Raw genomic sequence first — 23,047 nt, 5'->3', positions numbered from 1 at the left:
TGTTATGCGTTTTGTTTAAAACTTTTGTCTGATTCAAAATGGCGGATTTGAACATGGCCGCCATCAAGGCAACTCTTACCATAGACCTAATATTTATCCACCTGCTTTTTATTTAATTATTATCATTAACACAAAATTTACAAGGTGGGGTAAAGGACTAATACATATGCTGCAACAATATTTAATTTCCCTGTAACTTTTTACCAATTGGGCGTAAATCAAAATTAACGTCACCATTGTTCTTCTGATTAAATTCGAGTCTTAAATCATGCATCACATGGCCCTATTCCTATTTTAAAAACTTAACCTTAATTCAAAATGGCGGATTTCAAGATGGCCGCCGTCAGGTATGCCCTTACTATATGACTTCCTCCTAGTCCTAATATGTACCCATATATTTGTTATTCATCTTTTGTCGTTACAAGAGGTCTTATAGAGCCTTTACCTCCAACTGTATGAAGACTATTCTGTACTTCCATGTAATGTTCTGGTAGCTATATCTCCTAAACCCCTGGAGCTTCGCACCTATAACTTCACTGAAATACTGACCACATTTAGTACTACTTTCTCATATGTGTTTCCGTCAGCAACTCGATTCACCCAAACGTAAGGTTTACTTGTGAGGAAAACATCTGGCTGAATTTTCGTTTAGCACATTCGAAAATACTAAGAGCTCAGATAAATTTAGAGCACTACTCTCCGTGTCTTTTCAAATTCGACAAAGAAGTTAAAATTATTTAACGTTTCGGAGGCATGTGTAGTTTCAAAGGGTGCAGAATGAATGACACAAGATAAATCCATTGACTAAGTGAGTAAAACCTCATGCATGATGTCCTGGCACGTGATTTAATTCCATGATCTTCCGAGTGCTAAGCCAATGCTATGCCAGCTAAAATGTGAAATTGTTAAGGTTTTACGTCCTTTTTCAACAGCGGGGCTATATAGAGACATGGACCTACAGTTAAAAGTGGGATCCGAACCACTCCATTCAAGGTGAGCTCCCGGCGGGAATCGATCCCGCGACCACTCGGGGATCTCGCTATACCAGCGGGGCAACGGGAGCCCGCTATACCAACTGAGCAACGAAAAATTAATTTGTACTCCATTTATAGTTTCATTATTAGTATGCACCTGGACTTTCCATGCGTTTTTCCCCCTTTTTGCACGTGTTTTCAGGTTTTCAGCAGATAAGGGATTTTGTCGTGAGAATGTTCTTGTTATTTTTCTGCGGAACTTAATAAAGAAACCTTTTGCTCCGAGATCCACTGTTATCCACAGCAAGAATAGTGTCTTCGTATTCACGTTCTTATCATTTTATACAAAATAACTTAAATCTAATAAACCTACTTACCTATTTTCTAAATTTAACTTTCTTAGAGATACTTATTGGCTAATACCCTCTTCAAAGGAAATACCACCTTGCTGTTCAAGTCTTATTATTTTTATCAAGTCCTTTTGGTTATGAAAATGTTCTTTCAGTTCGAAAAACGCATCTACACTATCGCGTTTACATAAGAAAACATTGATTCCACTTGTAGTTTTTTTTTTCTTTTTTCTGCTCTTGAAAAGTTTTGTCTGATGCTCAAATGCTTTTTGATTCGGACGTCTTCAAATCAAGATTTTTACTGAAGTCAACGTCAACACGATGTTTCACAGCACAAGCTTTATATATGAAAGAGACGTATTTCTTTAATTATTTTCTCTTTTCCTCTTTATATAGTTTTACATCTATAACATGTTCTCTTGTTTCTCTTATGTGTCCATTCCCCCCGGTGAAAAAACATTCTTTACTTTGAGAATGAATTTGTAAAATAAATAAATAAATAAACAAAAATTGTGGAAATGGTTGAGTGAAAGAAAATGTCATTCCATAACTGCCATTTTTAAATAAGGAAATAAAAGAACTCATCTAATGGAACCCCCGTTACTTCAGAGCACTCGCCTTCGGTGCACGTGGTAGAGGTCTGCACGAGCCGGAATTTTTAGCCCGGGCCCGGCCCGGCTCGTGAGTTTATAATGTGAGGTCCGACCCGAGTCCAAAATATGTTTTAGCATTTAGGCCCGAGCTCATGTGGTAATCAAATGAGCCCGAAATAAACCCGAATTACATAAACTTTATAATTTACTCAAAATTGTAATTTTTTTATTTACAGCAATTAGAAGTTTAATTTTGCAGTTCTGCTTTAAAAGTTCTTAAAAAGAATGGTCCAAACGTCCAATATATATCGTTGTACAGTACATTTACAAAGTTAGGCCCCAAAAAGCTCGAGAAATATGATTGTATATTTAAAAATTTACGGCCCGGCCCGGGCCCGAAGTGATATATGCTTTGTAGGCCTGAATCCGACCCGCGGATTGTACTTTAACCTGTAAGTCCAGTCTCTATATAGTCTCGCTGTTGGGTAAAGACGTTTAAAAACCTAACAAACGAATTTTCCCTTAGAGTGTATTCTCTCGTGGCATGCTTATCATGAGAATTGTTGTCTTATAAAGAATTTGCTATATGAATTTCATTTAGCGCTATGAGAGTAATAAACTTACCGTTAGTGTTGTTTTCAAATTTTGGAGTTGGTGATACGATTCCAAATGACTAAGAACAGTAGAATTGTATCTTTTCTTGTATTCATTTGGGGCTCCCACAGCTCGATTCATTGGTCATAGATACGAGGATCTGAAGAAGAGGAGTAAGCAACACTACAACTCATCCACCCCCAGTGAGAGGATGACAACCTTTGTTGCCAAACGTCAACGACCGTTGAAGAGCCACTTTAATGTTCTAGAGAAAGCGATCTATTGCCTCGTTACTTTGCATATATCCGTGGAAAATATTTAGTAATATTTATGTAAATATATCAATTGTACCGTATATATACATTATTTATTGTTTTTATTGCGGAAGTTCTATTTGCAGAGTTTAACTTATTGTCGTGGGTGTATCGTCTCAAGCTTTGTTGTGTGTGTGTGTGTTTGCGTTCGTGTTTGTGTTTCATTCTCCTTTTATGCTTCTTGTATATAGTATTATTTTTTGTAAATAGTTAATTGTAAATAATGGAACCATCAACATGTGTGCAGTCACCCGAATGTTATAGGATTGGAGGGGGAAAAAAATCTTATTCTTAAAAGTGGAGCGCAACAAATTATTCTTAACGTTTATTTGTATTTCCGCTCACAAGAACAGAAGGGGGAAGAAAAACTTCCCTACGGGAGGCTGTGGATAAAACTGCTGCGGCCACTCTCGTTGCGAAATTACCGTATATGATATAAGAAAGCAGCATTTAATGAACAACGGTAGATTAGAAACCCCACGCAAAGACAGAAAAAGTGAAAAGCGATTGACACATGTCGACCAGGCCCGTATCCAGGGGGGTCCATTGGGGGCGTCCCCCTAAATTTTCGCTGGCTACCTAAAATTTTCACGGTAGGCTTGCAAATGAACTATAATATGGTTAGATCGGGCCCCCGTACATTTTTGGGCTGGCTACCGGCCTGGTGTCGACATTTATGACAATTTTACCCGGGAAACTATAAGGCTACTATGAACTTTTCAGGGGAATTTAGGGTGAATATATTTATTATTATTATTATTATTATTATTATTATTATTATTATTATTATTATTATTATTATTATTATTATTATTATTATTTGGAGAGAAAGAGAGTAGCATAACACATCTTTATTTAGATCGCAAAATCATAGATTCTTAAAATTTAACAACAGCGTTATCTTAACCTCTTGATATTATTACACACCGGGAGCCATCCCCTCAAATATCAAACATTATCTTTCTGAATATTTGTAATCACTCCTAATGCTAATGGCTGAGGTAGTTAAACTGCATTATTCTTACCAGTTGCTGTAACATGAACGTGCAATATATATATATTTGTAACTTTAGGCGGAAAATTAAATCAGGTGAAATATTTATGCCATTTTCAATTACTCATGACGCGCTACGAGTCTACCCCATTCCTTCTGGACACCGCTCTTCCCCCGGTGTCTGATTCCCATATACTGACTGTAGTGATCTGATTGCCATATATACTTTACATATTATAAATTGGCTTTTATGCGGGTATACCCAAAAAGGTGCTTTATTTACTCGTTCGTTCTTCCTCTCAGAACCAAAATTAATTCTCCTTATAGCGTCTTATTTTGCGTAACTGAATTAAATTTCTTATCGAGCATTGCATAGCATTTCATAAGAAAAGTACCTGCACTTTTCTATAAAGTGGGTCTCAAATCATTGCGCTCAATAAATTACAGTTGAATCAAACTCGATCACTCTATGCACAGCAGAGCCTTAGCCAGGTCGCCCTCGCTCTCCCGCGCACGAGTAACTACACGAATTGTCTAATTCTGCGTTTATGACGAAGTGACAACGCAGCAAGTTGTCGAGTCGGTGAAGAGGAGCGGCGTCGAGGCACAAAGTGCTCTGATGAAAAGGTGGAATCCAGTATAGGTGAGGGCACGATGTCTCTCTTAGCCTAAAGGCCATATTTGTGGAACGTTAAACTGAAAGATTTCATTTTCATTTTACAATTTTAAGTTAATTGTAAGAAAATGCAAATTGCACGAATAGCATATAGACATATCAAGTAGATTCTGTTTATGAATCTTAAGCATTAATAGTCGTATCATATATAACTAAATGATTCAGACAGTTTTCTGTTGGTGGAGAGACGGAAATTAGAACTCTAGGAAGAAAAAAGATTCTGTAGCCGCATGGAAATACGTCAATAGTACAGGTAACTTTAATTCGTATAAAATAAGGTCTAGGCATTAATGTATAAGGATATTTACTGGCAGTCCTTCGTATTAGGGTATTTCACAATACAATGTACATCATTTACCAGACGTTTTAGGATCGATTCTATGAGATTTTCGTAGTCAACAGTAAAAACTAAATTGTGCAGATTGCTTTTTCGCATCAGAATAATTTCTTAACCTGTGAATCATTAAGTAACAAGCTGTTTATATACAGGGTGTTTGAAAACAACACCGACAACGTTTGGGAGGTGATTCTTAACACCAAGATAAGACAAAAAGCATATACCAACCTGGGTGCAGAAATCCGTCGTTTCGGAGTTATAGACTGTCGGAAACATGAAAAAATAAACTTTAAATATCCATAGCTCCAATACTATGGGACCTATTGTAGTCGGGTCAAGACTTCACTTAGGAATTAATATGTGCGCTATTCAAAAATACATGTTTCAAAATCCTGCAGTACTTAAGCAACAGTTTTTATAGAGGTAGTTAGTGAGTACTTCAAATTATATGCCCGTAGCCAAACTCGCTCTATAAAAATTCTTGCGTGAGTATCGCAGGATTCTGAAACATGTATTTTTGGATAGAGCACTTACTAGTTCCTAAGTGAAGTCTTGACCCGACTACGATAGGTCCCATAGTATTGGAGGTATGGACCTTTAAAGTTCATTTTTCATGCTTTCGGCAGCCTATAAGTCCAAAACGACGGATTTCTGCACTCAGGTTCGTCTATACTTTTTGTCTTATCTTGGTGTCAGGAATCACCTGTCAAACGTTGTCGGTGGTGTGTGTGTGTGTGTGTGTGTGTGTGTGTGTGTGTGTGTGTGTGTGTGTGTGTGTGTGTGTGTGTGTGTGGTGTGTGTGTGTGTGTGTGTGTGTATATATATATATATATATATATATATATATATATATATATATATATTTATTTATTTATTTATTTTTCGAGAAAATTGATACAGAAACTGACGATAACAGCATTAGTTTCTTGCAGGGGTAAGTAGAGGGGAAAGAGTTTGGAGGGCCAACCAATTTTTATACACCCAAAAAGGGTACTTACGTATTTTTGGACTTACATTACAATAGAGTGTATCTGGGAAACAGGCGTCGTCACTGGGGAGGGAACTCGCCCTCCTTGCTCCCTCTGGCGAAGTCAGAGATTCTTAACTCTTACATAATCGGCATCGCAGTTGCAAAATGTAGAAGGGCACCGTGAAGGAAACGCGACTATGAAATTCTAACTAGGGGAACTTCAAGAGTAAGAGTTAAAAAGACGGTCAGGTAAAATGTAATAGGGAATATGAAAATATCTTATAGTAGATAGTTCGATAGTGCATTAGTTTTTGAATACAAATACATCATGGATAGATTCTGCAACTGAAAAAGAAGAATAGAGAAATTCAAGTGGTGTATGGTTCTTAAAGCAAAAAACATTCTTAATAATTAGACTTATAAAATCTGCTAACTCTCACAAAATATATCTATTTTGATATTTTTTGCAAATGGTGTAATATACCCAAAGGATACATCGGGAGGACAGACCTCGGAGAGTTTGTTCTGTACTGAGAGAAAGTAGAGCAAACACATTTCGAATTTAACGGTATTCTAACTGGAACGATGTACTATAAATTTTATTCATTGAAATATTACTTGATTTTAGTTTGGTCATTCAACTTTTGATAAAATACTCCAGGAATTCTCCAAATTCGTTAGGTGTCACCCTTGCGCCGTCCCTGGAGCACTCCAATTGTGTATTAATGAAATCTGCGACAAAAAATAATGGACATCCTCTTTTACCCGACTTTGATCCGACATTTTGTTGTCGAGTTATGACTGTTTTTGTAATTTTCCGACAATTTTCGGCTGGACATAGCGCCGAAAGGAGGCATTTCTACACCCAGGTTGGTCTATACATTTTGTCCAGTGTCAGGAATCACCTCCCAAACGTTGATGATGTTACTTCGAAACACTGGATATATATATATATAAAGGGTATATATATATATTTATCTTGATACACCTCTGTAGCTTCGAAACTAACAGAAAAAAAAAACTACCATGAAAATATCGGCAGGAGGACTTTGTTTGACATAATTTGCAGTACCACCAGGTTAACAGTGTTGCCAACCTAACATAAAGTTGAGGATCGCGGTGGCTCAGTGCTAGAGCGCTTACCTCTGGTGCGTGTGGTCTCTGGTTCGATCCCTGGCCAAATTAGTTTGTGATGAACAACATCGTATCTGTGGGTTTTCTCGGGGTATTATTGTTTCCTACCTCCACATTCCCACTGCACCAATTCTTCCATCTTCATTCAGTTGTTTTATTTATCTTCTTTCTTAGCCTAAAGGGCATAATCGTGGAGCGTTAACAAAAATATTTCATTCTTTCCATTTCATTTTCAACATAGTTTTTTTTTTTTTTTTTTTTAAATGGCACTACGTCAGGTTATTAGACATTTCAAATTTGCATGTTAAATAGAAACTTACAGTATTTTATTTGTTATTTAGTGTTGCAAACTAAGCACGCAACAGTATCACTAACATCTTGGTTTCTCGATGTTTGTAATAATGTACCATCTTTAGTTTGCAGCACTCCATAGCAAGTGTGCTAGTGCAAGTTTTTATTTAATATGTATATTTGAAATACCTTACGTAGTGCAATTTGAAAAAAATACAACTTTATGTTGTGTTGGCAACAATGTTAATCTGGTTGCATTGCAGTGTATGCCAGACAATTTCCTCTTGTCTTTACTTGCATAGTACAAAATTTCACCGTTTTGTATATATTAGTTTAAAAGTTACAAGGGCATATCAAAATGAATGGGACCCTGTATATATATATTTCAAATTACTCTGTTGCACTCCTTACGTTTATACCCTTTAACAAAGTGAATTAAATACCTTCACACTTGGTTGTGAATTTATTTATTTGTTCATTAAGGTACTAGAAATCTTTTTTACTATTACACATTTCAAAAACTTGGACATTACTGATATTTAGAATGTTAGACGAAGCAGGTAATTGATCATAAGCGTAGCCATACACCGCCTCTACAAATCACAACTACAACTACGTAGTCTGCAACTACAGTATAGGATACTTCCAAGGGAAGTTTCAAAAAGCTCATATCGAAACCTACCGTAAATTTCACTCAGAGGAAGAAAGTCTCACAGAAAGACCACACACAAAAAAGCAGCTGCGTTTTTGAAGTGGAATTAACCAAAATGGCAGATTGAAATGTTGCGTATCCATGTCGACAATTGCACAATACGTTCAGTACCACACTTTGTAAACTGCCTGTTAATAATAAAAGTCAATAACAACAATGTGGGTGCATACTATACCTAAGGGGAAGTCGTACGGTAAGGTGAACCTTGACGGCAACCATCTTGAAATCCGCCATCTTGAATTCAGGTCAAGTTTTGTAAATAGGAATAGGGCAATATGATACATGAATTTGGGCTAGAATTTAAGCAGAAAAACAATGGTAGCAATAGTTTTAAGATACGTGCATTTGGTGAAAAGTTACAGGCATATTTATTGTGTATGTTTCCATGTGCACAACTCCCGAATGAAGCAGTTGTCCAACAATTTGTAAAATACAAAAATATAGGAAACACCCTCTATATTTTCCCAATTTGTCCCAAATGTTGAGCAAAGCTACACAGTTGTAGGAGATTAGTCGGCAAATTTGGTCCAAATTGGTTGAATAGGGGCGGAAATACAAGCTGGACAAAACGAAAATTCCACTGGAAAAGTACAACATAGTTTAAACACCATGTAGATGTTTTCTGATTATTTGTTTGAAATTATGGTGGTCACAACTAAATATTTTTGAAAGACTACCCGGAAATTTTTGTTCAAATTGGTTGAATAGGAACGGAGATAGACCAGATAATACGAAAATTTAGCCAAAATCGCTGATAACAAAATCCTTATATTAAATGCTGTATGTGCAATTTTCCTCTGATCTCTCTCAAATTTTAGTAAGCAGAGCTAATACCTCTAGCAGATTACTTGGTGCGTTTGGTCTAAATTGCTGTCGTTAACCAGTACTTTGTACCTCTTAATTATGAACTGATTGGGAATAGAGGCATGCGTTTAACAAAGCTTAAATCAACTAGTTCCTAGATACGTAAATAGATGGCAACCTGTTTCGTGTCGAATTCGTACAGTACACATGGTTTCCATAGCAACAGTACAAACATTTCAAGCACATGGCTTGTTTCTGACATTTCGCACTACACTGTGCTATGAATAAGTAATTGCAGGTAATGCCTTCCGTGAAAATATGTTCCGTTGTGAACCCAGTAAATATTCTCCAGTTTGCAAAATCACTTCACCCGACTCTTGCACAACAAAGTTACACACAGCTCGAGGTAGAGAGCGCCACTGTGTGCAACCACTGAGGCAAGCACTGATAGATACAAGGAACCGACGCGAGGTTTTAACTTTGCGAGAGTCGGTTGAAGTGGAAGCACTGTAACAGAGATATAGTTGGTGTTTTTATTCCGAAATGGACAGAATCGAAGCAGCCAAAGAACGACACAAACAGAAGAGACGCAAGAGAAAGGAAAATTGTGAACTTTGGCAAAGGATTGTTTGAAGGGGGTCCTCACCCGGAGGGCCCTAAAATGGTGGAAAAACTGTGCGAAAAACACGTTTGTCTTCAGTTTCATTTCTTTTTGACAATGTTGCCATCACTTTCAGGCCCCGAAAAAAAATATATGTTGTACATAAGGGTATAACAAATTTTTTAGACCAAAAAATCAGGAGCGCGTCCCCTCCAAATTTTTTTCTACAATTTTTTTAAATTTTCAACACGCAAAAAAAAAAAAAAAAAAAACTAATCGATAGTTCTGAAAAGATGCACATTTTCATCTAGATAGTATCTAGAATCTGTGAAACTTTCAAAATTTTTGGACCACCCTCACCAAAATTAAAAAATGTTCAATTTTGAGCATGTATGATATGATAATTCGGAAAGAGGAGGGGGTAGGGGGTCAAAAATTGTTTTGGGTTGTTTTAGGTCTAGGGTAACCTGTTGGGTGAATAGCAACCCAATTTGGATCAATAAAGAAAATATTAATCGATAGTTTTGAAAAAAAAAAAATGAACATTTTCATCTAGATAGTATCTACAATCTGTGAAACTTTCAAAATTTTTGGACCACCCCCACCAAAATTAAAAAATGTTCAATTTTGAGCATGTATGATATGATAATTCGGAAAGGGGAGGGGGTAGGGGGTCAAAAATTGTTTTGGATAGTTTTAGGTCAAGGGTAACCTTTTGGGTGAATAGCAACCCAGTTTGGATCAAGGCCGATTTCACTATCTTACTAGGAAAGACCCTTTAGTATTACTTCTGGTTTCAATAGAGGAAAAACGGTAAAAAATATTGAGATTGGTTTTTTCTCACAGTCGATTCAGCGTCCTAAGATCAGGTTCCATCTCCTCGGTTAACCCTCTATTCAATCAGAAGGGGTTCAAATTAACTATTTCCAATTTCAACGTTTATTGCCATAGAACAAAAATGGTTTTCTGCAAACTATTCAGCATCTCATGACAACGTACCATGATTATCTGCAACACTACCATCGGAAATGATTTAAATTTACAAATGTATTAGTACTTTTGGTTACAGTACTGATTTCCTTAGAGCAGAAACGGTAAGAGATATCAAGATGCGTTTTTTTCAGTCGATTCAACGTCCCAAGAATAGGTTCTGTCTTTCCTGTTAAACCTCTATTAAAAACGGAAGTGGTTCAAATTAACCATTTCCGTTTGTCATTTATCGCCATAGCACAAAAATGGTAATAGATAGCGACAAGCAATATTATGCAATCGATTCAGTGTCTCAAGAGAACATACCATCACTTCCCACAACACTACTGAAACCGGAGGTGTTTGAATTTACTACTACTTCCAGTGTGAATACTTATATCCATAAAGCAAAAGCTGTAAGATATATCGAGAAGTGACTTCTTGCTATCGATTCAGCATCCCCAGAATAGCTACTGTCTCCTCTCTTAACCCGCTATTCAAATCGAAAGTGGTTCAAATTAACGATTTCAAGTTTCAACCTTTATCGTCATAGAACAAAAACAGTAAGGCATGGCGAGTAATGGCTTTTTGATATGGATTCACATCTGAGGAACAGATTCTGTCTTTTATCTTATTAATTTATTGCAAGTAGTAGTATAGATATATTACTTCAACCTTGAGTATTGCATTTGTATAATTTTTAAGTCTACCATAGTTTCACACTGTGAAACGGAACTTTATTATTATTATTATTATTATTATTATTATTATTATTATTATTATTATTATTATTAACTATTTTATCTGCGATACAAGGTACTTATTCTATTAATTCACTCATTTTGTGATACTTTGCAACTATTTTTTCTTTTCACATGTTTCTCTGTCTTTCTATCCTGATGTTACACAAAGTCTTGTGTTTTTAGCTTCAAGCTGTTCGCGGCACTGAAATAAATATTATTATTAATAAATGTTAAGAAGTACTGCAAAATAGTTCTTGTTCTCGTTGCTTCCCGCTGAGAAATTTGTCGTCAAACAGTAGTGTATGACGCCAAAATCTCTGCGAGAAGCAGTACGTTAAAAGAGATCCATTATTTTGTTTTGTAGTGCGTTGTAGGTACTTCGTCAGTCTGAGCCTGAAATTATAATTATATCTTCGGTTGGTTTGAAGACTGCGGGCATCTGAAGGGAGTAACTTGTTCATTTTCCGTTAGTCTATTTTCAATGGTAAAATAAATAAATAAAATAAATAAAATTTTATCTGTACACTTACCTTGTTGTTTATTTCTCTAGAGCTTCTGGGACCGTCTTCATAGCTACTGATAGTGAAACACAGAAAAAAGTTGCCATAAAGGACATCGATCTGTCCAAACAGCCAAGGAAAGAGCTTATCCTCAATGAGATCAAAGTGATGAAAGACTTCAACCACTCAAATCTGGTTAATTTCCTTTATGCATACTTAGTAGGAGATCATCTTTGGGTATGTATATTTCTTCTGTGTTGTAAAGTTCAGTAGTTGATTTATTTTATTATTATTATTATTATTATTATTATTATTATTATTATTATTATTATTATTATTATTATTATTATTATTGTTATTTTTATTATTATTATTATTATTTTTAAGATGACGTTATTCATTAACGACATGTCTTTTAAATTGAAATTGTTTTAATTGCTTCCATATAACAAAAATACATTGTGTGTATGCTGGGAAATGAAAGGGATTTTTATGCGATTTCACTTAATATATTTATTACCGTGATTAAATTACTGTGCTTTACTTGTTGACTATCATAAGATCTAGAAATGTGTTTCAACTATTTGCCAGCTACGAAGCCCAGGCCGATTTGTTGGTTCGCAGCTGAGAAAAGAAATAGGAAATTTTACTTTTAGTGTGAATAAAAATGTTCAGTTATGGAATGTTCACACCTATCCGTACACTGGATAGTGCATACAGGTCTAGTGACAGTATTTTCATTCGTTTTTGGACTTCTAAAATATGCTATCCATAAGTATCGGAACTAGACTTGCAATATATGATTATGCATAACTGTCCGCCCGTCCGTCCTCTGTTCGTCGACAGTATCAGAGCATAAAAATTAATAGATATCGAGAAGTGGTTTCCTGCAATCTATTCAGCGTCCCAATAATTTTGTTTCATCTTCTCTGTTAACCTTCTATTTAAATCGAAAGTGGGAGAGATCAACCATTTCCAGGTTCAGTGTTGATGTAAATAGAACAGAAATGATAATATACTGTACTGAGAAGCAGTTTTTGCAGTCGGTTCAGCTTCTTAAGAGAACATACCATCACTACCCGCAACACACTGTTAAAACAGGAAGTGGTTGAAATTAACAATTTCCGGTTTCTCGTTGATCACTATACAACAAAAACGGAAATAAATAGCTACAACTAGTTTTTTTGCAATCGATTCATCGTTTCAAGATAGTACCCATAATACTCTACCAAAAGCGAGAGTGCTACTTCCGGTTTCAGTACTTGTTTTTGTAGAACGAAAATGGTAAGAGATTTCGCAAACCGTTTATTTTTCTACCCACAGTCAGTGTCTCAAGAATGAGTTTTGTTTCGACCTGTATCTACAACTAGCGGTTACAACATTGACGATATAATGGATAAAATGGAAGTAGATAGGGACAAGCAATTTTTTGATACGTATTCAGTTCCGCCAGAATCTGTTTCATCTCTGATTTTATTCCTCTGTGGCAACCGGAAGTGATAGACATAATTAGTACTTTCGCTTTCATAAACAGAAAGAGATGGCGAGTAATGGATTTTTGATATAGATTCAGTGTCTGAAGAACAGGTTCTATCTTTGATCTTATTCCCTTATCGGCATTTTCCTTAATTAAGTTTGAACTTGACTAGATACTTCAGATCAGATCAGAATCTTATAAATATAATGAGTGAGCTGAAATAATCACTGAAGCCTTTCAAATGTAAAGACTTTGACCATTGCCTCTACTACCAGTGTTACTACTAGTAGTAGATGGATAGGGATACGGAAGGCTCATTGGTAGAGCGCTGAGTTCTGGTGCGAGGGGTGGTGGATCGATTCCAGACCATGTGAGATTGTGATGAACATCATCGTGTCGGTGGGTTTTCTCGGGGTCTTCTCATTTTGTTCCACATTCTCGTTTCAGAAAGTTTTTCAAAATCATTCAGTTTCATTAATCATTTGTCTCCTTCAGCCAACAGGGCAATAATGTGGGAAGCAAGTGTTTCATGATTTATATATATAATTTTATTTATGAGTTTAACGCCCCAGGATTATGCACTAAGGCCAAGGGAGACTGTAATGATGATAATGAACGAAATGGTGGAATAAAAAAACTAGGACAAAAGAGGAACCCACGCACAAGGTGATTATTGTTATTCGTATATTTTTTCTCCAGACTTACGGAATTTTTGTTGATGTAAAATTTTGTGATATAAATTGTACTGGGCTATTTTTTGTTATTCCTTTGTGTGTTTTATATACCAAACACTCACTTCAGATGTGGTAAAGAGCTTTCAGGTGAGAGGCAGTAGTGTTCAACGAAATAAAGGAACTACCTTGGTTTAGAATGCTCTGTACTCACTGCAGTTAGTAAGATGTTTTCGCATATAAACTTCGAGTGAAAACATAAAAAAAGTTACAACTTTGTTCATGTGCGGCCTTTTGCTATGCTTTTATTTCCTGTTGTGGGAAATTTCCTTATGAATTATTTTTACGAAATACATCCTTATAGTTTGATAACAAGTAACAACTAGAAGATATTTTGTAATACCTCAAACATTAAATTTTCATTATTCTTTATTTTAGGAAAGCTTCCACTGGTCATAGAGTAAGTGTGTGCTGCGAGAGTTAATTTGTTGCTAATGTTTTGTAGTGCATACTATGTTGGTTTTAGCCGAGACCTGTGTCATGATCCTGTAATCCACTCTCTTGAAGACGAGATGGTTTGGTGGGAAAGACTCAGTTCCGTGAGAAGAGATTTCTTGTTGCTTTATTCACCCACTAGCTGCTCCGAACTGAAGTCCAGGCGTAGTTCATATAAATAGTAGGTCCCATTTCTCATAACTTCGATGTTACGTACGCACTGCAAATCAATCAGCTATGTTGGTTTTCTTCCAGGTGGTAATGGAACTGCTGGACGGTGGACCACTGACAGATGTTGTGACAGAAACTGTAATGAAGGAAGGCCAGATAGCTGCAGTTTGCAAGGAAGTTCTCAAAGCAATTAGTTTCCTCCATAGTAAAGTAAGTACTCCTAAAGCTTTTTGTCCTATAAAAGTATTTCGAAAATTATGGACTAATATAGTATAATAGCAGAATAATTGATTAATCATCTGAAACTCAGAAATTATATCAACAGCAAGGAAACTACCAAACGGATTGATATACAATACATTAAACAAAGTTGACGAAAAACTTCATTGTAACTTTTGGTCTTAAATACATTGAGTTATATAGTTAATTTCTTACTTTAGCATTCTGTTGAAAAAGTATTTTGAGGGTTGATCAGTCTTTCGTCGTGTAAAGAATGTTCAAAAACAACCAGGGCCGTAAATATTATCATTTGTTTACGTTCACTTTCGTTTTTCCCCTGTTCATAGCGTGTTTACAAGTGAAAACAATAATTTTAGGAATGATCCAAAAAATGGATCAAAAGATTGTGATCCTGGCCAATAATTAGGCGTTCGGTCAGGAGCCACAAAATTTTTGAACGGCCTCTAAATCGAGTTTCCGTATATTTTACGGAATAAGCACATCATACTGAGTTAAGTGATAGTTTGGGTTTGGCTACACTATAAGTAGTTCTCCAGATATAAGGCGTACAAGAAAATATTTTACTGAATGAAATATATTGGATTCTTTGGATCAGGGACCAGAAAAATTTTGAATGGATCCTAAATCGAGATTACATATTTTTTACGGAATAAGCACACCATACTGAGTTAAGTGGTAGTTTTGGTTTGGCTCCACTATATGTAGTTCTCCAGATATAAGGCGTACAAGAAGATTTGTAATTGAATGAAAAACATTGGATTTTTTGGATCAGGAGCTTCAAAAATTTTGGATGACCCCTAAATCGAGTTTTCGTATTTTTTACGGAATAAGCACATCATACTGAGTTAAGTGGTACTTTTGGTTTGGCTACACTACTTGTAGTTCTCCAGATATAAGACCTAGAAGAAAATTTTTTGCCTGAAATATATTGGATCTTTTGATCCATTAAGAGACACATACACACAAAGGAAGCTTTGAGAATGGAGATTTTTCTGTATAAAGAATCAACTTTTAAAAGGGAAAGTAACGAAAATATTCACTTTTATCTTTCTTTTTATGATCTTGCTGTTTACCTACCAACTCTTTGTTTCTTGTAATGGGAATACAATTTGGTAAGTAACTTCCATTTGACTGTAAATAAAAAACCCGCATGGATATATATATATATATTACTTAATCTGAAAAGTATAACTGTCCTCTTTTTCCAACATAGTAACTATATAAATTCAAGCACTTATCATACTCGTAGCGTTTCACCAATTTACAAACCTATTCTGCATAAAACTTCGCCGCCTAGAATTCGAACAACCAGTCTCAGCATTTTGAAGATCCTTGTTGTTAGCAAAGTGATGTGTCCAAGCCACTTCTTCATGTGAATAAACAGATTAAAATCAGAAGGCAAGTCCAGGCTATACGAGGAATGATCAGACATGTCCCATTTGAAGTTTTGTGCAAAATGCCTTCAGTTCGTAGATCACTGTGAGGGCGAGCGTTGTCATGCAAAAATACAACCCTAGATGTCAGCAGATTGCGACATTTCTGTATGACCTTTTTCAGTTTCTTCAAAGTATAAGAGTAAACTTTAGAATTGATCTTTGTACCACGTTTCATGTGTTACGTGCCACGACAAGCAAGATTGCCTTACCATCTACAGTAAGTATACATACATAACCATCACCACTGATAAGGTGTGAGGAGCTTACCTTGGCTTGTTGACTTGATGTCATTGACAGTTGTTTTATCCCCATGTTCACACACGCCACCTGAATCTCTTCGCCAGTCACTGTTCTGTTCAGAAACTCTTCCGTGTTGTATTGGGAAAGAAAGCATAAGGTAGAGCCCATTTATTTTTTTTGTGGATCTTTGTTAGAATTGTTGGTACTCACCGTACATACTACTTCCGGTAGCCTAATTTTCCGGTAACTGTCTCGCACAAACAGTCCAACAAATGTTCGGAATTTGTTCAGTTAGTTTCGAGATTGTGAATCGACAGTTCTTTCGAACTTTGTTGCCAATTTTCTTGACGAAATCATTAACAACAGAAGACCTATTACTCCTCGGTTCATCAGGAATATTTGTTCTTGCTTTGAAAAGCCTAAGCCGTTAATATTTGGACCATACACACCACACAATTTACGATGACTATTTGGAGCTGAAGTTTTTTTTCCAAACAAATCTTGTAACTTCGCGTATCACGCATTTACTGGGATTTTTCTATGGTAACACACATTTTGTGACTCTATCACCAGTACAAGCGCGGGAGTAGGATACTCGCACTAGTACAGCTGGAAGCTTATTGAATTACAGATTGCTTGATGTAACAACGGGGGCTCTCTGCCACGCCAGAACGGCGGTTGCTTTCCTAACTATCCTCGTAGATTATATAATTAACTATGAGACTTATAACGTATAGTATCTATGAGTCTGTGGTTCGATTCGGGGACGGATAATATGATTGATTTAAAATTTATTGATGAACTTGTTTATTAAGTTTTCAATTCAACAAATAAGTTTCGTCGTTTGAGTGCCTAACTACAATCTTACCAGTAGCTGAAAATTATATAGTTGTCTTTCACGTTTCTTGGATTACCTAAATTGAAACTCACAGTAAGAAGAAACGACTTAAAAGCACGAAAATTATATTTTCTTTTGGTATATATTGTAGTGACCTTAAATTGCAGGCTATTTTTCTCTATTTTTAGTTTTGCAAACGAATAGTGTTCAAAAATATTATTTTTATTGAGTGTTACTTTTCTTTTCTTACAACGAAAACCTTCTGAAAGTACAAATCAGTCAGTCTAAAATAATTTTCTGTTCGACGTTTTGCTGACCCCCTCTGATTGATAAGAAATATGCCTTTCCTTCTTAGCTCCTTTAACAAGGAAGAAACTAACACACACAAAATATATATCCATATACACACCAAATGTTTCTGTATTATTATTATTATTATTATTATTATTATTATTATTATTATTATTATTATTATTATTATTAATAATAATAATAATAATAATAATAATAATAATAATAATAATAATTGTATTAGTGGTAGATTTTCCGAAAGTATGTTTAATCTTTCAGTTCTTGGAGACAGTTCCTCTTGTAATATTTGTCTTCTTATACAGTATATATCATGTAGGTTAAAAGAACGTGTACTTGCTTTTTAAAGGTGACCTATGATGAATATATAACCATGCAATTTTTATCTTTGTCACAATTATACGAGGCGCATCTAAACAAAATAGTGCCTGTATTTTTTATGCAGGAAGGGAAACACTGATGAAGTTGACTGTGCCAAGGAAATCTTTAAGTTTTACGTCCCACGGTTATGCCGGTTAGGCTAAAGGAGACGGTGATGATGAGTAATGAATGAAATGGTGGAATGAAGAAAGTGGGAGGAAACGGGAGAACCCCGAGAAAACCCACGCACACGGTGTTTGTCCACCACAAAGTTCACTTGTGTGCCAAGGAACATACCCTAGTATTATGTTCTTGCTACAGAGAGAATCGTCCGAGTGCAGTTGCGTACGTGTGAGTAGCAGTAAGGTGAAATGGCTGCAGTAATACAGACTTCCGCCAAATGTGGAGTGAGATATGTCATACGATTTCTGAACCCAAAGGACAGAATACAGTTGACATCCATCGGAAATTATGTGTCATATACGGACCGACAATAATGAATAAAGGAAAGATCAGACAATGGTGCAAAGTTGTGGAAAGGTCGTTCAAGTGTTCACGACGATGAGCTTAGTGTTCAGACGGATGATCTGATGGAACGCGTTAGCGAGAAAGTGCGTTAAAATCGCTGGTTCACAATAACTGAACTCGGCAAAGAGTTTCCAGAAGTTCCTGCAGAAACAGTGCATCAAATTGCGACTGACAATCTGTTTTATCTCGAACTGTGCGCGAGGTGCGTGCCAAAAGTGCTGATAGATGCTCACAAAGAGCAAAGAATAACAGTTGCATGTGATTTTTTGGGCCCGCTGTAGAGAGGATGGCGATAACCTCTTTTTTCACACTGTGACTGTGGATGAAACTTGGATATCGTACGCCACTCGAGAGTCAAAGCTGCAGTTAATGCAATGGGAGCACTTTGATTCTCCTAAATCAAAGAAATTAAAGAAGCACTATCAGTTCACAAAATCACGGGAACCGTGTTGTGGGACCAAAAGGGTGTGATAGTTGTGGAATTTGTTGAACCAGGACGAGCAATCACAGCAGATGTGTATTGCCAAACACTGAATAATCTGTGACATGCTATCCAAAATCGACGAAGAAGAATGCTTCGTTCTAGAATTCTGATCCGTGAAAATGTCCGCCCACGCATAGCTGCTCGTACTAAGGCAATTTAAAGGTTTCGATAGGAATTATTCAGTCATCCCCATACAGCCCCTCCATTGCTCTCAGCGATTTCTTTTTTTCTTTTTTTTCTTCTTCATCTTAAAGAGTGATTTGCATTGAAGTGTTTCAACGACAGTGAAATGCTCAAGACATCAGTTCTGGACTGGCTGCACTCTCAGGCGACGAATTTTTACACACAGGGTATACGCATGTTTGTGCAACGCTACCAGAAGTCTGGAGGTTCATAGTGACTACTACGAAAAATAACCAAAGTATGTACTTGTATATACACAATAAATTTCCTTTGCTGCCATTTTCTTGTGCTTTTTATTTATTTATTTATTTATTTATTTAATATGGGCTTTGTTTTTACATGCGCCTCGTATTATTATTATTATTATTATTATTATTATTATTATTATTATTATTATTATTATTATTATTATTATTATTATTATTATGTATAACCACTGTAACATAAAATATATATATTACTTTCCCGAGATAGGTTATCACACACACATACATCTTCAGAAATACTGCTGTCTTCCACTCGCAACTACTTACAAGCACTACGTTTCATATCATCTTTACATGACTCCTTTCACTCTTTGCTTTAGTATGAGCTCCCTCGTGGCCTGGTTAGCGTACGCGCCTTTGGGGTGGGAGATCCGGGTTCGATTCCCGGCGGGAGCTCATGTGGTTCGGACTCCACGTTAATCAGTAGGTCCACGTCTCATAGCTTCGCTGCTGAACGGGAGGTTAAACGTTTGGGAGGTGGTTCCTGACATCAAGATAAGACAGAAAGTATAGACCAACCTGGGTGCACAAATGCTTCCTTTCAGTTATAGGCTCCGAAAACGTGAAAAAATAAACTTTAAAAATCCATAGCTCCAGTACTATAGCTCCTACCATAGTCGGGTCAAGACTTTATTTATCAACTAGTATGTGCCCTATCCAAATATCCATGTTTCAAAATCCTGCAACACTTCCGCAACAATTTTTATAGAGGTAGTTGATGGGTACTTCAGATTATATGTCCGTAACCAAACTCCCTCTATAAAAATTGTTAGGTGAGTACCTTAGGATTCTGAAACACGTATTTTTTGATAGAGCACATACTAGTTCCTATCATTATTTTAGATAGAGATTTATATATGTGTTTCAGGATAGCTCTGGAACGCCTGGAATAATTTCAACCAAATATGGTACTGTACACACATTATTTACATTATTCTAGAAAAGAATACTCTGGGTGTGTGTGAGAGAACCCCTAGCACACCTAAGGGGGAGTGGGGAAGAATATCTCATGAAAAGATCGTAAACGAACCATATTAGTGTCGGGTCCATAGTTTTTGAGGGTCGCTTAGGTCATTCGCGATGCCATTTATGTCTAAGTTCAGCCCCTATCAGTACGACTGAGGGTGAAGGATGACATTTAAATTAATCAAAGGCAAACCATGTTAGTGTTGAATCAGTAGTCTTCGGGGTCGCTAAGTTAATTGGTGACAGTCTCGATGCTGTTTTAAGTTCAAGTTCAACCTCCAGTAGATGTATAACCTCCTAGCGCTCCTAGCGGATGTGGGAAAGGGGGCGTGTAAAAATATTCACAAATAATCTATATTATTGTCGAATCCATAGTTTTCGGGGTCGCTGAAACGAATAGTGACACCCCTGATACTGTGAAAATCAAGATTCAGCCTACATTGGTGGAAAGAGGTGGATAATTAAATGTCTAAGATGACTGAGATTAGTGTCGAATCCATAGTTTTTGGAATCAGTAAGCTGTAAGGTGGTAATCCATATTAATTTAAGCCCAAGTTTAGACAAGAACGGACATGACAGCTGGCTCGGGATTTACAGGGATAATGCCTAAGATGTTGGTCGTGGTTGTTTATTTTATTCAATCCTTTATTTTTGACAGGGACATCCCCGAAGGCGTTACTTGTTATTTATTCTTCTCGGTTCCTTATTGTGTGATAGGGGCACGCGTTATACAGGGTGCGCCATAAATCACGAAGAGATTTCAAAACAGCAGAACTTCTCATGTATGTTAGCAATATGTTTTGAAATGCTTGTATAACACATATTACACATAAGAAAATTCTGTTATCTACGTGTGAAGAATAATTTTCTGCAAATATTCACCATGATGCAGTTTGCACCCATAAGCTCTTGCCACAACATTCGTCGTTATACTTCTCAAAGTAGCTAGAGTTATCGCTTAGATTTCCATGCTGATCTTCTTAAGCTCCTGTATTGTTTGTTATTTATGTGCACATACCCGTTCTTTAAAGTGGCCCCAAAGGTAAAAGTCTGATCCCTTCAAATCTGGCGATCGTAGTGGCCAAAAACGCCTGCATTTCGTGAAATAACTTGATGCCCAAAAATTGTTTGCAGAATGCGAATGTATCCCTGGAGGTGTGCGCTTTGGCGCCATGTTGCTGAAGCCAAACTTCTTGAACCGTCACCCGGTGTCGAGCACCGGTGACTGTCACTGCATTCCCATTGCCATCTCCTAACAAGTAAGGCCCATTGATTCTCTGGGACGTAACACCACACCATATCGTACATTTCACAGGTTGTGGTGGACGTTGGTGGATAACGTGTGGATTTTCAGCACACCAAAATCTGCAATTTTGTTTGTTTACGTACCCGTGGAGGTGGGAGTGTGCTTCCTCACTCATTAAAGAAAAAAAGAAAAAAAAAAGTGTTCTTACGATCCAACTCCTGAATGCGCGTAAGCAAATCTGAGGCGTTGCCCATAATTTATTTGTTGCAGTAGTTGTACAAGTTGCACTTTGTAGGGATACAGGTGCAAATCATGTTTTAAAATGCTGCACAGTGTCGTTTGACTCAATCTCATGTGGCTAGCCCATCTTCTTGTAAAAACCTCCGGTGTTTCTTCGGCATTCCTCCGAACCCGTTCAGTTGCTTCATGTATGCTTGCCGAATGTGCTCTTCCCGATCGTGGCAAATCAGCTACCAAATCATGCTCTCTAAAACGTCTAACCGAACGACGAATCATTGATTCAGAAGGTGCTTTCCTGACATGAAACTGGTGGCGATACACTCTTAGTGTTAATTCAGTGTAGGTCTGGAATTCAAAATACAGTTCAATAATTTTCGTTTTCTGCTCAGCTATAAATTTCTCCATCTGGGACTTCCTGGATGTCTACTTCATGCGGTCTGCAAAATAAGGAGGAAGTGATGGTTAGCATATTTTCCCATACTTCTACCTCGATCACGAGAAACATTTACATTAATCTTATTCTCATGGAAAATAGTACATGTTGCAACACCTTCGTAAATTATGGCTCACCCTATATGTAATGTGTGTTTGTGTGTGTGTATGAGATGGATGAATGCACGTGTATATGTTTTCATGATCCACCATAACTCTGAAATGCTTGCAGCAATTTTGGTCAAACTTGACTGAAACTTATTATACACATGATTTACAATCTGAGGAAAATTGCTATGGAGTAAGACACTAATTGCTGTGGTGGCGGTAGAAAGGGCGACATGTGAAACTAATCGAAAACGACATATAAATGTCGAATCCATAGTTTTCGGGGTTACTGGTATGAATATATGAATACTGACACTTCCAACACCATTAAGTCAAAGTTTAACCCCCAGTGAGAGTAAGACACCCCTAGTACTCCCAAAATTGGGTTAGGAAGGGACTGACATGTAAAAATAATCGAAAACACTTCCTATATTTGTGTGTAACTAACAGTTTTCCGAATCGCTGAAATGAATAGTGACACTTCCAATGCCGTTTTAAGTCTGTGTTCATCTCCCTCGGTGTGGTAAGTGCGAAGGGGTTTAAAATAAAATATGCAAATAGTGAATAAGAATAGTGTTGAATCCATAGTTTTTGGGTTCGTGAAAACAGCTGATCCGTTTGATATGAGTTTTGGAACGTAGTTAATGCGTACCTCAAGGTATGTCACTTCGATTAAAGTTTGTATCATATGGAGGAAGAGTGTTTCAAAATTTATGCTGAGTAACTTGTGGATTTTATCATTACCATTTCATTTTAATGTGCATTCTAAAAGGGAAGGCGATTCACGCAATCTTCCCTGGG

The 23,047-nt window shown here is 36.7% G+C and overlaps 1 protein-coding gene across 2 annotated transcripts in view; it reads left to right on the top strand.

Moving 5' to 3' along the window:
* Pak3 (p21 (RAC1) activated kinase 3) overlaps positions 1 to 23,047 on the top strand; it is an 85,737-nt gene that overhangs the window by 45,271 nt on the left and 17,419 nt on the right. For both annotated transcript variants that reach the window (XM_081762853.1, XM_081762854.1), the window contains exons 6-7: positions 11,607 to 11,793; positions 14,455 to 14,580. In XM_081762853.1, the coding sequence (XP_081618979.1) occupies positions 11,607 to 11,793; positions 14,455 to 14,580 (313 nt within the window). The remainder of the gene's footprint in view (positions 1 to 11,606; positions 11,794 to 14,454; positions 14,581 to 23,047) is intronic.

This window comes from Thermobia domestica, chromosome 6, assembly GCF_964235325.1.
Source record: "Thermobia domestica chromosome 6, izTheDome1.hap1.1, whole genome shotgun sequence".
NCBI lineage: Eukaryota > Metazoa > Arthropoda > Insecta > Zygentoma > Lepismatidae > Thermobia > Thermobia domestica.
Note: the sequence above shows the minus strand (reverse complement) of the source record. Positions and strands in the feature narration are given on the sequence as shown.